This window comes from Schistocerca piceifrons, chromosome X, assembly GCF_021461385.2.
Source record: "Schistocerca piceifrons isolate TAMUIC-IGC-003096 chromosome X, iqSchPice1.1, whole genome shotgun sequence".
NCBI lineage: Eukaryota > Metazoa > Arthropoda > Insecta > Orthoptera > Acrididae > Schistocerca > Schistocerca piceifrons.
The window spans coordinates 171,854,510-171,869,647 of record NC_060149.1 but is presented as its reverse complement, the minus strand read 5'-3'; the positions used below and the strand labels follow the sequence as shown (position 1 = coordinate 171,869,647).

At 42.3% G+C, this 15,138-nt stretch overlaps 1 protein-coding gene across 1 annotated transcript in view; it reads right to left on the bottom strand.

Annotated features, from left to right (window-relative positions):
- The window catches only part of LOC124722238 (homeotic protein distal-less-like), a 301,167-nt gene that overhangs the window by 219,374 nt on the left and 66,655 nt on the right, over positions 1 to 15,138 (bottom strand). Inside the window, exon 3 of the mRNA XM_047247429.1 lies at positions 12,956 to 13,140. Within this exon, the coding sequence (XP_047103385.1) occupies positions 12,956 to 13,140 (185 nt within the window). The remainder of the gene's footprint in view (positions 1 to 12,955; positions 13,141 to 15,138) is intronic.

The window sequence follows — 15,138 nt, the reverse complement described above, 5'->3', positions numbered from 1 at the left end:
ACACAGCCAGTATTAATATACTCTGACAGGTTTTCGGACTTTTTGATCACCCAGTATATGTAGTCTTCTGGGTTACTGAACGAACGGGGAAGTTGAATTTAGTATGGTCGGTGCTTTCATAATCCGGTAGTGTTACATAGGAGTACTTAGAGCTCCAAACACGTTATCTTACGCAAGAACAAATTATGTTATTTGATTATACAACATGTTAATGTCCTGCAGTTTCGAGCATCTGTCATGAGTCAGAGAAAAAGATCTGCGATATAGACTTGCCTTTTGATTCAAGAACGACGATTAGACGTATTGTGAATACCTACTGACTCCGTGTACAACAAAAGAAACATCATTCGGTTCCTTATCGTTGTGGCGTAATTCGCAAAGTGGTACAAGAATTAAGGAACAGGATTAACACAGACTGTAGTGGTGTTGAATTTCAACATCACGCCGATCCCGTTTGCACCCCTTCTCTCTCTACGGTCCCATATGTCGAAAAGGCGCTAAACACATAATTCCATACCTTCCTTACTTTTACGTTGACTATATCGCTCCTTTCGGCAAATTAGCATGACATAAAGAATCTTGGACCGCCTTCGTAGCTGAATGGTACACTGCAAAATCTTTCTGTGTAGTGGTATGAAGCAAAACTCTTTTCAGTTCGTTGTAAGAACTACTTGTTTGCTGATTTAGTGAAATGTGTCCCTCGTACCTAACTTTTCTTCGATGAATGGGGCAGTTGCTGTTGCTGATGATAAGCTACAGCTCCCTTTCCTCTCCCCCTCCCCGGGCCAGCCGTACGTTCTGGTGTTAAATGGAGCCATGTGTGAAGAGAGGGGTGGAGGGATATGTGTGAAGCTATCACCAAGTGATCCACTAAGTTAACTACCAGTGGAAAAATATGGGATCACCTTACCATTACACACAGTTGTGATAGACTGATACATTGGAATGTGGCTTATTCAGTAATTAATGACTGCTGAGCAATGTACCATTATGTTGTTGCTACTCTAGTTATTGTTTTTGTGTATGGGGTTGAAGGTGAAGTAAAACACCAGTTTGTAGCCGGCCGGTGTGGCCGAGCGGTTCTAGGCGCTTCAGTCTGGAACCGCGCGACCGCTACGGTCGCAGGTTCGAATCCTGTCCCCGGCATGGATGTGTGTGATGTCCTTAGGTTAGTTAGATTTAAGTAGTTCTAAGTTCTAGGGGACTGATGACCTCAGATGTTAAGTCCCATAGTGCTCAGGGCCATTTGACCCAACCAGTTTGTAAATACAGATAGGCTGCTTTGTTATCAAATGCTTGAATCTGTCCAATTCTTCTGCAGAAGATATGTCAATTGGTTCCGAGAGTGTTAATATCGAATTGGATTTCTAACACTAATGTTCTTATATTGTTCATGGAATCGGTTGGAAAAATAGAACTAAGAAATAAACGTTCTGAGCTGTTCCATAAGTATTTAGTAATATTTAAAAAAGCTGCTGATTCAAACAGTTCATTGTGTCATATTAAGGATTATACTGTAAGAAAATTATTTATTCATGTTGACATCTTGATAGTAACAGAGCAGCGAGCTAGTTGCAAAACCGATTTCGATGATATTTAGTTACTTTGTAAGTGGTACTGTACAGTTTGTGCGAGCTTATTGTCTCTAACTAATGCCTTACTGTAAGTTCTATGCAAAAAATAGAATATGGTTGAGGTCGCTTCATTCGGTACGGAAGAACCCAGGTTCGATACCGGCACGTTCTGTGATTTTTTCTGAGGTGAAGAGGTCTGAGACGGAGTCTACTGAGGCAAAATGATGAGAAGAGCTGCGTCAATAAAGAAGCAGCGGCATCATCATGACAGATCTATTAGCAATAACGGCTGACTGGCGACATGCTTATCACATGTCCCATGATCATAGATCGCTGCTCGTACTGCCCGTTAGCCAGCAGTCAAACAGTCGGAACAAGTCTAAGACCTAATCCTTGAGTGGTGTTTTCTTCTTTGAAGAGTCTTAAATACACCAAGGAACACACTGAGATGCGAAGCTGAACTACAGTGCTATGTGCAGCCTATCGACGTTTAGTTCCCTTAGTTGTAAAGGAGTAAAGGGAGGGCCATTGCCGTAGCGTGCTAATCTAAGTGGCACAAATATGACCGTGCAGTGCCCACACGCGCAGGCATGTGATAGATAAGGCTCCTTACGTGCCGTACGAGAGTACGGAGAAGCTCTGCAGATGTGTTATATTTGTCATGCATATTCTAATCCGGTTAGTAAAATCGATAAAATTTAACGTGAAGCATTTCGGCTGGCACAGACAATCAAGTGTTAGTCAAGTATTATTTCTTCTTAGGTTTATCTCAGATCTTAATATCCAGGCAGCAGCGCAGGAGGTCATTGGAAACTGGCCTCTGGTTCAGCTCTGGCATGGGAGGTATAAGATATTAACGGTGTTCTTCCAGAAAGTAACATCCTGAGGTCATTTAAGATAAACCTCTAAACTTTGGATGGTGCGGGCGAACATTAACTCGACTCTGTGTGACTGCTTTACTGTTACACTATTACCCCCAATGGCAAAATAGCTTGTCTCCTAGTGATATGTTTAGTTTCTCAACCTCACATCGTGCGTTAAAAGACAGGCTGAGGAGGACAGGAGTATGGAATGTATGTCGCTTATAGATCACTTTCGACGGCTTTCAGATTGCAATAGAAATCTAGTTTGATATGAATAGTAATTTTTACTGTACAGAGTATTGGTCTGGTAACATTTGTAGGCGAACGCGTGTTTAGGTGATGACGTTTACATCCAGCCACTGCTCCAGTCCGTCTAAGCCAGCTTACTAACAGCGCCGGCTTTGCTGCTTGCGAGTAATTTACAATATAAAAGATTTACGTATCACCACATTCTCCGTGATTGAGGGAGACGGAGAAGTCTATTGATACTTAACGGTGTAATCACACCGCAGATACTCTTCTTTACGGTCCTAGCAACCTGCAATTATCTTTTAAATTAATTTCATCGGTCTTAATCAAGGGGGAGCAAGCTCACCTCGTAAGCGATACATAAAGGCAAGCCGAAATATAAGTTAATTGCGTGTGGTTTATACTCACATAACTGTGCAGGAGCAAACAAGTTTTCGCAGACGTGTGTCTATTTATTAAAAACACAGATTACTTTAGTAAGAGGTGTTAAGAACTAATTATCAACTAGTAATTATTTCGTTAAAAAGACGAGTTTCTCCGCTAAGAGACAATGGTGCGCTACAGTTCGCTGTTATGACCACTTAATTGTTATCTGCTCAGTCGATCGACATTTGGTAGTAATAGCACGTCGTAGCTCATTTTATTAAGACATAATGTTCGTTTTTACTGTTGTATTTTGATTCAAACAAATATTTATGAGCACAAAATCGTTTTTAACACCCTCTTCTCCACGGACAGCTTAGGAGCTAATATGTCATTAATATGGCTGATTAGTGAGGAGAAGCTGTGGTTGCAGCACCTGTGGACTTTATTGTTCCGGTAAGGTCCTGACAGCGTAATACAAATGCGCGGAGAAGAAACCACCATTTTAGCCCCCACTACAGATGAGAGTCAAGGCGACGGCGTTGAGTAAGCAACTCGGTTCTTTTCATTTCTCTAATTGTACTCGTTTCTGAGACACGAGAGCATCCTGAAAGGTCGCAGTCCCGAGAAATGTCAAAGGTCAATTAAGTGATGTACGTAGTAGCGGGTTATTAAAACTACGAATAATTGTGCGTCTGACTTCATAATTAGCTGCCACAGCTCACAAAGTGAGCTACAGTGTTGGGTCCACCTAAGGGTTAAGTTATTTTTTTTAATTATCTCATTTCACGGTACCCTGAGAGGCAGCGTCCGTTTGCGCATCTACCGTTGTTGCCATTATATGGTTAGAAAGGTGTTCCAGAAGTTTCATCGCATTTTAATCAATGAACCTCGATTGGTGGAATGATGCACCTTCTACAGATTCATTTGAAAACTTTTTTTATCAGAGTTTTGAATATTTACACACAGTCCACACTATTTTTGCGCAGAGCATCACAGTGCATAGATTAATCATCAAGAAGGACAAGAGACAGTGAGGTAGTTTTATTATTCGTTATTCTACTCAATCGTAGCACTCTTCCAGTTACAGTTTCATTTCCTAATTTACTAACAAATAATGAACTGTAGGTGCTGGGCTGAAGTAGTTCTAAGGTAGGATTTTGGAGTGACGTTACTTACTTTTACATGTTGTTTCGTCGTCAGCTTTGTCATCTGTGTCGAAAAAGGTGCAGGATAAGAAATTGTAATCAAACTTTAGAAGGAGTCAAGAGCAGACACCTGTAGACCGAATTTAACGTGACTAACAGGGCCGAAACATGTGAATTTAAAACGACAATTTTTAGTTCTGGGCGACACATAAATGAAGGTACTTCAGCGTCAGGTCATTGGCTACGCACCTGTCGTATTCTGAATTCCACTGTCGTTTCAGGCATCGAATAACTTCCGGTGGTTACCAGAATCACTCTGTGATTTCATTATTTCTCTAACATCAAAGTGATTTACAAACAGTACTCAAACCATGTCGAAAACAAGTTGGGATTCAGTGCTCTGATAACTCAGCTGGTAAGAACATCGGCTGTGTTTGAGTTCCAGTGCTGTACACACGTTTAATCTGTTAGCAAGTTTATCACTATCACACAGTCCACAGCAGAATGGAACATTAATTCTGGAACCACGATGTAACGGCTTTAGAGATGATGTCTTATTAGTTTCCTTCGTTTATGACACTCTTCGCAAACACCAGACATTGACTGTTATCACTTCTTTAACTGGTCAACTTAATAAAGTCGCCAGACATATTAAGTACTGTGTTAGTAGAAGAATTAAATAAGACAAATGTCTTTAGAATCCACAGCTTGCATCAGAATCGAAGATCAGGTAGGGCGTCGGCAAGGCAAGCGCTTATGTGATGCCTACATCCTCAAGGAGGAAATTTGGGCAAGTTCTCCACTAACATTTGAATTATACGCTAATTGCACGCGTCGAACACCAAATAAGTATTGAACTATACGAAGGGTGGTGGGATATGCACTTACCTCCTCCAGTTGCCCTCCGGATAATTGAAAATAGTCGCAACAGGTTGGACAAATACCAATGTCAAGAAAAAAAGGCACATCTTAGCCAACTAGCGTTCTCATAGCGGAAAAGTCCACCCGGCATAGAAGCAGGCATCATGAAATGAAGAAGAGAGAGCTAAACACTTCACAAAATTTCAGTCCACGAAAATTGTAGTAACACAACTCAAAGTAAATGGCTTCTGGCTTTTCGTCCATAGCCATAATTCGAAAATGTGTTACTTGGAAGAAATGCCTTTTGTAAGAGCAGCAAGTATTTGCCGTTTCATCACGTACAAAATTTGTTATAAAACATCTACATGATTACTCTGCAGTTCACTCTTCAGTGTTTGGGAGAGGGTTCGTAGAACACTTCAGTGGTCAGTTTTTGCTGTCGTATAGCACGAATGTATCCGTTCCATACACTGACGCAGGCGTGTTCGGTGGTGTCTGATATATTAAGACGAATAAAAGTTTCTAAGAACTATGTTCAATAATTGTCTTAATGGAAACCACATTTGATACGGACATACTGGTCAGATGTCTTCATTATGACAGTTGAAGCATCATTATTTCATATACTTCCGCAGCAGTACGCTTTGTCAGTAAGGTTTCTGTATGATTTTTTGAAAATAAGAAAGTAACAACGATAGGGTTATGAATTTCTTGGTGCTGAAACAAAATCACAGTGAAGTTTGAACGTTTGACTACTATGTGATGGTACGGTACCCTTGACTTAGGTGGTTCCTGTTCTTTTTATTCTTCCAAGCCGTCCAAAAAGTATTATTCTGTTGGAAATAGAAGTATTTGTTAGGTTTTCGGTTCCGAAACGTTCTTGCTAATTACTTATTTCCTTCTCATTAACTCACAATGTAGTATCAGAATATCTTAGTAATTTATGAACTGTAATTTATGTTTCTAAGATTTAAATGATTATAAGAAAGTCTTCAGTTGTTTTTAGAACACAGATACATATTCTAAAATCTAGTCAGTCTCCGACAGTCCTGGCAATATGAAATTTATTCTCAATAATCCTGTCTGATAAGGCAAAATAATATCAATTTCAAAACCTTAAACATGGCACGAAACAGCAACTGTGTGAATCTGAACAGATTGGAAAAATCTGCCAGCTAGTAGCAAAACAATGGCTTATTAGCCCTTGATCTAGGTTTCGATATTTCTACAAAATATCTTCTTCAGAAGGAGTGGGTCTTAGCCTCTGGCATGATGTACACGTATCTTACGCAAATATTTTATCCTGTGACTTCAATTACAATTTTATGTTGCCAAGAGCCTCTACCTGTGGGCATTTACTTGTGAGCATTCATTCTGAAGTACACTAAATGTAATCTGGCTGCTATCTAAAGCCATGGCTTGGAATATTTCTTGTTTCGTTAATTTTATATATGACAAGAGCCACTCGGCTTCAGCTAATCTAATGTACCATCATGTCATGTAACAAGGGCCACTCCTTCTGAAGAAGATACTTGTAGAAACATCGAAACCTATCAGAAGGGCTAATAAACCTTTGTTTTGCAACTGATTGGCTGATTTTTTTCAACCTCTTAATATCAATTATTTTTTAGTTATCCCATCAGTTCTTAAATGGTAATCTTACTGTGAATCATAAGGACGGACTTGGCACCATGGATACATGTAACTAAAAGATAGTTGTTCGTTTCTAATTCCAACCGGGATGTCAATGACTGTTTTTAAATTTTAGTTATTTACAGTAATAAGTAATAGTGTGAAAAATATCAGGATTATTTCCTTTGTGATTTTATGAAGGTAGCATTCTTAACAGGATTGCATTCTTCTCAAGAAAATACTCTGGGGAAGCTAGAGACTAAAATAAATTAAAGACCTTCTTTTAGATGTTTATTCACGCTGTATATGAAGAATTCTGGTGCCAGAGTTACCCAACACGGTAGCCAGGTTTTAACACGACTGTCTACATTAGGAGGACGACGGTACCTGTAAAATGTTTCGGAGGTAACAGTGGGCTGCGTTTCTTCACATCAGGATAGTTTATCATCAGCGGACAGGTACGGAAATAAGAAATTTGGAGCGGCGCCGTGCCGGGAATGCGGAGGAAGCTGTGGCGCAGATATCGACGAGCGCAGAATGCGAGTGGCGTCCCGGTAATCGCTAATGGAATGTGACGTGCAGGGCTCCCGCGACACAATCCGCTTTCGTTCCGTGTCGGCACGTCTCTTTTATTTCTGACTGTTACATTTTAGTCGCAGCCATAAGCAACAAGCGCCGCTTTTTTGCTCGCGCTGCTGCGTCGGCTCCGCCGCAGACGAGCCGACTTATATTTATTATTACGATGTGCAGCAGTGGCGTGAAATCGGAAATTGAAGAGTCCCTGGCGTCGCTCGGGTATTGTCTTGCAAGTGGCCGTCTGGAAGCCGAACAAACCGCTGCTTCGTTTTATAACTTATTTGCTTAGCGGCCGTGGCCTTTTTGTAACATTACCGGAATTTATAAGTCGTGTTACGGCCAGGAATTACATCGCGCGCGCTGCCGGCTTGGCTCGGTGCACATCCCTCGTGGTAATATGTTCGTGAGCGCGACATGCGGGTCAATTAATATCGGGTCGTGCGACTTCATTTTGTCACTGCGCTCACGCCACCGATTGCTGCTTTCTTATTGATGTGTGGGAGACCTGTTGTAGTGCAACCTACAATAAATTCCTGGTGGGGCTGCAACTTTATGACTTCCGACCTTCCGAGCTGTACTTTCAGGAAGTATTTCAAATGATCGGCTCGGCACAGTGACTCTTAACCAGCTGGTACGGAGTTTGAAGAACTCACCAATATTTTTTATTCATATTACAGAATATTTTCTGAGTCACGCTGATAAGCTGACAAGGTGGCTTTAAAAAGCTCGTATGTAGTTCCCTCCCTCCTCTTCCCTACTAAAATCATCAAAAACGTAGCAACTGATCTACCTGTAATGACACTGCACTTGTACCTCAAATCAAACAAAAATGTTTAAAATTGAGCAACTAAACCTTAGCTGCAAGTCCAGGAGAATGTGGCAGACGGAAAGTTTGTCTGACTGGGGATTAGTTATATGCGTGGTTATTAGAAGCTCCAAAACCCATTTATATGTCTATCCTGGTTGCGCAAATGTTTGCTAACGGAATATATCGAAGAAGCTATTGAAATACATCTGCTTTTCTGATACTACCTATGAAAGAGACTAAGACTTCTATATTACAAGTCAGTGCTCGAGTATGAGCACGTTAAAATAATTTCTGGTGTGTGCGCTATTGTCCTACGGGCTTCGACATTTCGATCGAGCATTGCTTCGACCTTATCTGAAGACTTCTAGATGCTCGTCGATATCCCAGCTTTTGAAACAGGATGTCTTTTTCAAGAAACTCCTCCATAGTGTGAATGAGCTGCATAACAGTGTTTGAACCAAGGAAAAAAATCTCTGACAGTGACGGAAATTGAACTCGGATCTTCCGTGTGGCAGTTGTACAGGGACACTGCTTAGCCTTGGAGACGGGCCATTAGCGTGTTACTGTCCTTACCACTAACCCTTACACAGCGATCGGCCAACATGGAAAGGTTCCTGCTATAGTCGTCTCATGGTGTAACTTACATGTGTGACAAATATTTCTGATTAGTTCGATTCTAGACCATCCCTGTCATATTGAGCTGGTAACCTTGTCTTCAATGGACGACACGAACACGAATCAAATTCGTAGTTCAACGTCACTGCAGCTTTTTTGTTTCCCTTGGCATTAAATTAGAGGTGAGCGGGAAGTAAGTACCATTATTGTGCAGGCGACAGCATGGATTTAGTCCCTCTTCCGATGCCGCTATGTCTATTTGCACGGACTTTTCACTGGGTTAACCTCACTCTAGCAATTTTAAACACAGAGTAGATGAGTCTTATTTTCTTCTTGTGCATTAATCCGAGATATACCCCTGTCTAAAGTACTGTGATGCATTTGGGTGCATATCTGTTAATATATTTATACGAAAAATCTCACAGTTATTTATTTAGTATAGCAGTTTTATGGTTAGCTGATCTTTTGAACTTGGGCGGTAGTCCATTTTAACATGTTTCTGAAATAGAATCAGGACAAGTGTCCGTGACTGTTTGCCATAAGAAGATCTGAGAACTTGTTATCACTTATACTGACAGGGCTGATTTCACCACGAATTTTGTTATAAAATCACGCTTTTCTATTATCGACTGTAATTAGTAAGGAATGTATAAAGAGACGACGTCAGACCTCTCACTGCTCCTCACAAAAGCTCCGAACCAGACTAGCTCGTTCTCATTTCAATTCTCAAAGACGTCTTTGTGATTAAAATTTCTATTACCAACAACTGGGTGTTACGAAATAAAAGTTCAGCATAGAGTTACTCTCAAAGATTTCCGTCAGCAACATGAACCTTACCGCCAGGGGAAGTTGAAACACCGACGTTATCTTCATGATACAGAGAATGCGTTGTAATCAGGGAAATACATATAAGGTACCTACTGTTCTATGGACCCCTATGTAGGATGGAGGAGGACAGACTGAATAAGAACATTTTTGCCTTACTTAATACGATCAAATTAAAGACCAGTTGGATAAAAGAAATACAAGAAGACCTGCACCAACAGAAAATTTCAAAAGAAAAAAAATGAAGGTCATAGAATAGTTCAGAATTAAAACTGAAAGTAAGAAACCACAGAAACAACAGAGAGAATAGGGAGAGACGGAAGGAGGAAAAAAACAGTGAATTAAAGAAGAGGTTTCAGGAAGAAAACAAAGGAAGAAAAGGAAGAAAGCTGTGATTGACTCAAGTTCACACGGTCTCCTAAACGTTTAGAAAAGTGCCTAATACACTTGGTTGTACGGCTTTTTGAAGAAGTTGCGCTGTTTATGTTCAAGACAATAAAGACAGTTATATGTTTTTAAGGAGCAGGAATAATTGTTTAATCATCTTCTGCCAGTGTTTGCTCTACCATAATGAGATACCGGAAACCGCACGCCCTAAGCTAGATACTGTCTGTCAACGCTATCCAAATCAACATCTTTTCCTCTTTGGAACTTTCAAACAATGGCGTTGCAACGAATACGGGAGGCGAAAGAATGATGGATACGTGCGTGAAACGGTGCAATTTCAATACGTGGAAAATGGTAGTCTTCTGTCTCAGTACTTGACTGAAATATATGGCGACGCTATAATCGTATATCTCCGGTAATCTATCTTAATTAGCGAAGTGTAATGAAGAGGGTGAGGGTTAACAGGGCGCCAATCCCTACCGCAGATACAGCCACCCCTTAATTGATATTTAATGTTGAGCTTACACCATTTGCGTGAATGCTGCTGACGGAAGCAAATTTTCGGAGCGGCTTAATGGTTCCATAGATTCCGTTCCCGGGACAGGGAGCTGTGTTTTCATTTCCTGATCTTTCGGCAGTCTTATTAGGTTAGTGATGGCATTCACAGTAACAAGCTTTCTCCCTCGCGAAATAAACAGATTCTGTGACAAGCGCGAGACGACTTTACCAGGCATGCCGCAAACAGCGAAGGAGTAATTGCAGCTCTCACGTTCTCCGGAAATACCGTGTGGATGTGCTCTGTACTGATTGAATTAGTATTTTCTTAATATCTTCTTTTTAGCTCAGTATTTATTGTATGTAGGACCAAGGCACGGGATTGATTCCCATCCATTCGTTCTCATAATATCCTTTGCGTACGCACTTAAGTCTATAGCAGATGTTAGAGAGCTTCGCTACACCAGTTGATAGGTTCCTGGAATAAGAAAATTTGATAATTATTAATAAGCTGACATAGTAGGTAAAGACAAGTTGCAGGTGGAACGTACCTCCATGTACTACATTGCTGTAGCTCTCAGGACAAGTCAAAGAAGGAAAAGAATTTACATTCTTATAGATCTCTTAAGGATTTCTTGGTATTTGGGAAACCAAAAATTCTGGCTGTTTTGTTCTCAATAAGGTAATTAAAATACAAGTAGATACATAGAAATTAATGTGAGTTTCAGGGTATTACGATGAAATGGCTTTGTCTAGTGACTGAAATTCAGATCACTATACAATTTCATTCGATAATACATCTACGTGTAGATGTATTATAGGTATAGTTGCTGAATTATTTGATACGGTGAGCAACTTCCATTCTTAAATGTGTTGTGGGCATCATTGTCATACTTGCCATCCTGTCGTATTCAGCTTCTTCTAGAGGTAGTTTCCATACAGATTTTACATATCTCATTCTATTTACTCATCTTTTTTATTTACTCCTGTTTTCTACATGGCATATGTAACAATGTTACCAGTTGACGTAACGTTAATCATGTTTCATGATACTTCTTAAATAAAGCTAATACTGTTTCGAAAAACGCACTCTTGCAAAAGAATATAGTCATCATTATATCTCACACTACGAAATAGGTATACAGCTGCAGAAAAACAGCATTTCAGAGCTTTTGTTATTCATCAGCTATATACATCACAGTTTTCTTATCGTAAAACATACCTTGTTCCGTAGTGTGTGTGTATGTGTGTATGTGTGTGTGTGTGTGTGTGTGTGTGTGTGTGTGTGTGTGTGTGTGTGTAAGTGACACGAAATCTCCTAACTTTCGATACGGATGGAAAGAAGTAACGGGAACACGTTTTTCTGCTTTGTCAAGTAACCATTTTCATTAGCTTCATGAGAATTTGTGCCCTTCTTTCTCCTGTTACAGGCTGAGAAAAAGAAATTATAATTCCATGGCTGGTGAATATCTTTGAAATTTACGGTCAGTCACAGACGTTATTCCTAAGGCAGTCGTTCTTTTCTAATTTACTGAAGCTATGTGGGTCAGAGACTACTGCCTGGATCTTTGCTACAACTTTACGTCTAGTTTAAAAGCAGAACAAAGTGTAATAAGCTTGAGGGTCTAGCGGATGTTGAAAGGCCAGCCGGGCTCACCTTACGTGAAGAGAGTTCATAGTTAAGAAGCTTCAGTCGTAATAATGCTATGAAATTAGAACTGCCAGATACAAGCTGAATATTGACAACTAATGTGAACAAATACTCACATATAATATATCAAAAAATGTGCTAGTTGTGTATCAGAATATTGTTACAGAATGCTAATTACAGAACGCATAGCAAGGTACGATGTAGGACACGAAGAAATGACTACATTAGCTGTGGACTACGTCTCTGGCTCCAGTAAACTTTCAGAGACGCGGACCACAGACTTGTCGACCACTTGCTCTTAAATGACGCATATCTCCTACTTCAGTTAGTTTTCGCGCATTTCATCCCAAAAATATAGTGGATGCTTTATGAGAGGGCATGATAATAGTACACTACACTGAAAAACGGAGAATGAATGAACATTAGTACATGTAAATGCTAGTTTCGTTCCATGTTACGCTACAGTCTAGGTCACATGCAATATCTTACTGGACACCATTAAAAAGGGAAGTAGTGGGGGTGATACATCTTTGCACTGGATATCTTTCTTTCTAACGTGGAGCACGAAATTTCAAACGCAGTTGGACCAGGACTCTGACTCTGATCCAGGCCTCGGCCCTCAGTTTAATTATTCATGTACAAGCAACATGGATATAATATGATAATACATCTCACTAACTCAGCTGCCGAATCAAAGATACGCACTGGAAATAAAAATGTGGCCGCCCACCATCGATGTGCGGAGAGCTGACGATATGCTATATGGTATTAGGACACTTTTGGGAAGATGTCTTTCCCTCGTTTTAGAATTTTCGTGGTTTAACGGAGACCAATTCTAGTCTCGAGATTGTTTTCATATTTGGCGTGCGCTGGGCGAGATTGCTTGCGCAGGAGCGCGTGGTACATACCTGCGTCTGGGTGAGGCCTAGGCTAGCGGCGAGCTCTGCGCGCTCGGGCAGCGCCAGGTACTGCGTGCGCTGGAAGCGCCTGTTGAGCTGCTGCAGCTGGAGGCTGGAGTAGATGGTGCGCGGCTTGCGCATCTTCTTGCCCTTGCCGTTCACCCGCAGCGAGCCTTCGTCGCCGCCGCACTTGTCTGCAACAAACAAGAGCCGCTCTTCTCCTCCGTTTCTTGCACCAACCGCCACTCCAGTCATCCTCGTTGTATTTGTGCCTAGCCTCGACATCTTACTCTAAGATTTAGTGCTACTCACTAAACAATAATGTCATCAAAACACTTTGTTTTCTTCCAGTATTAGTGATGCGCATTCGGGTGTAGAGCAGAACTGAAATACGACGACACCAGTGACGTGCTGCAAACGCCAAAAGAAGAGATGCGCGCAAAAACGGTCTAACCGTCAAATGTAAAAGCTTAGACATAATTGTTGCCATTGGTTGCTGGGTACGGGAACTATTAAAACTGACATTGGTCTCGCCCCTAAATATCACATTAGGACATTCAAGGGTGAGACCAATGTCAATTGCGATAGTTCCCATACTCAGAAACAGGCAACACTTATCTCTAAGTCCATACATTTGCCCGTTTTTCCGCGCATGTCTTCACATCTCTGGGACAGTGGCTCTCGAAATAAAAAATGGCTCAAATGGCTCTGAGCACTATGGGACTTAACTTCTGAGGTCATCAGTCCCCTAGAACTTACAACTACTTAAACCTAACTAACCTAAGGACACCACACACATCCATGCCCGAGGCAGGATTCGAACCTGCGACCGTAGCGGTCTCGCGGTTCCAGACTGTAGCGTCTAGAACCGCTCGGCCACACCGGCCGGCTATCGAAATAAAGTTGTGGGGAAATTCTATTAAACAATGCTTGATGTCCGGAACTCATTTTACTACTCTCATCCCTCTCATTCGCCAGAGCTCGAAAACGCTGCGGGAATGTGCGTCTCGCGGAATAATACACTCCTGGAAATTGAAATAAGAACACCGTGAATTCATTGTCCCAGGAAGGGGAAACTTTATTGACACATTCCTGGGGTCAGATACATCACATGATCACACTGACAGAACCACAGGCACATAGACACAGGCAACAGAGCATGCACAATGTCGGCACTAGTACAGTGTATATCCACCTTTCGCAGCAATGCAGGCTACTATTCTTCCATGGAGACGATCGTAGAGATGCTGGATGTAGTCCTGTGGAACGGCTTGCCATCCCATTTCCACCTGGCGCCTCAGTTGGACCAGCGTTCGTGCTGGACGTGCAGACCGCGTGAGGCGACGCTTCATCCAGTCCCAAACATGCTCAATGGGGGACAGATCCGGAGATCTTGCTGGCCAGGGTAGTTGACTTACACCTTCTAGAGCACGTTGGGTGGCACGGGATACATGCGGACGTGCATTGTCCTGTTGGAACAGCAAGTTCCCTTGCCGGTCTAGGAATGGTAGAACGATGGGTTCAGTGACGGTTTGGATGTACCGTGCACTATTCAGTGTCCCCTCGACGATCACCAGTGGTGTACGGCCAGTGTAGGAGATCGCTCCCCACACCATGATGCCGGGTGTTGGCCCTGTGTGCCTCGGTCGTATGCAGTCCTGATTGTGGCGCTCACCTGCACGGCGCCAAACACGCATACGACCATTATTGGCACCAAGGCAGAAGCGACTCTCATCGCTGAAGACGACACGTCTCCATTCGTCCCTCCATTCACGCCTGTCGCGACACCACTGGAGGCAGGCTGCACGATGTTGGGGTGTGAGCGGTAGACGGCCTAGCGGCGTGCGGGACCGTAGCCCAGCTTCATGGAGACGGTTGCGAATGGTCCTCGCCGATACCCCAGGAGCAACAGTGTCCCTAATTTGCTGGGAAGTGGCGGTGCGGTCCCCTACGGCACTGCGTAGGATCCTACGGTCTTGGCGTGCATCCGTGCGTCGCTGCGGTCCAGTCCCAGGTCGACGGGCACGTGCACCTTCCGCCGACCACTGGCGACAACATCGATGTACTGTGGAGACCTCACGCCTCACGTGTTGAGCAATTCGGCGGTACGTCCACCCGGCCTCCCGCATGCCCACTATACGCCCTCGCTCAAAGTCCGTCAACTGCACATACGGTTCACGTCCACGCTGTCG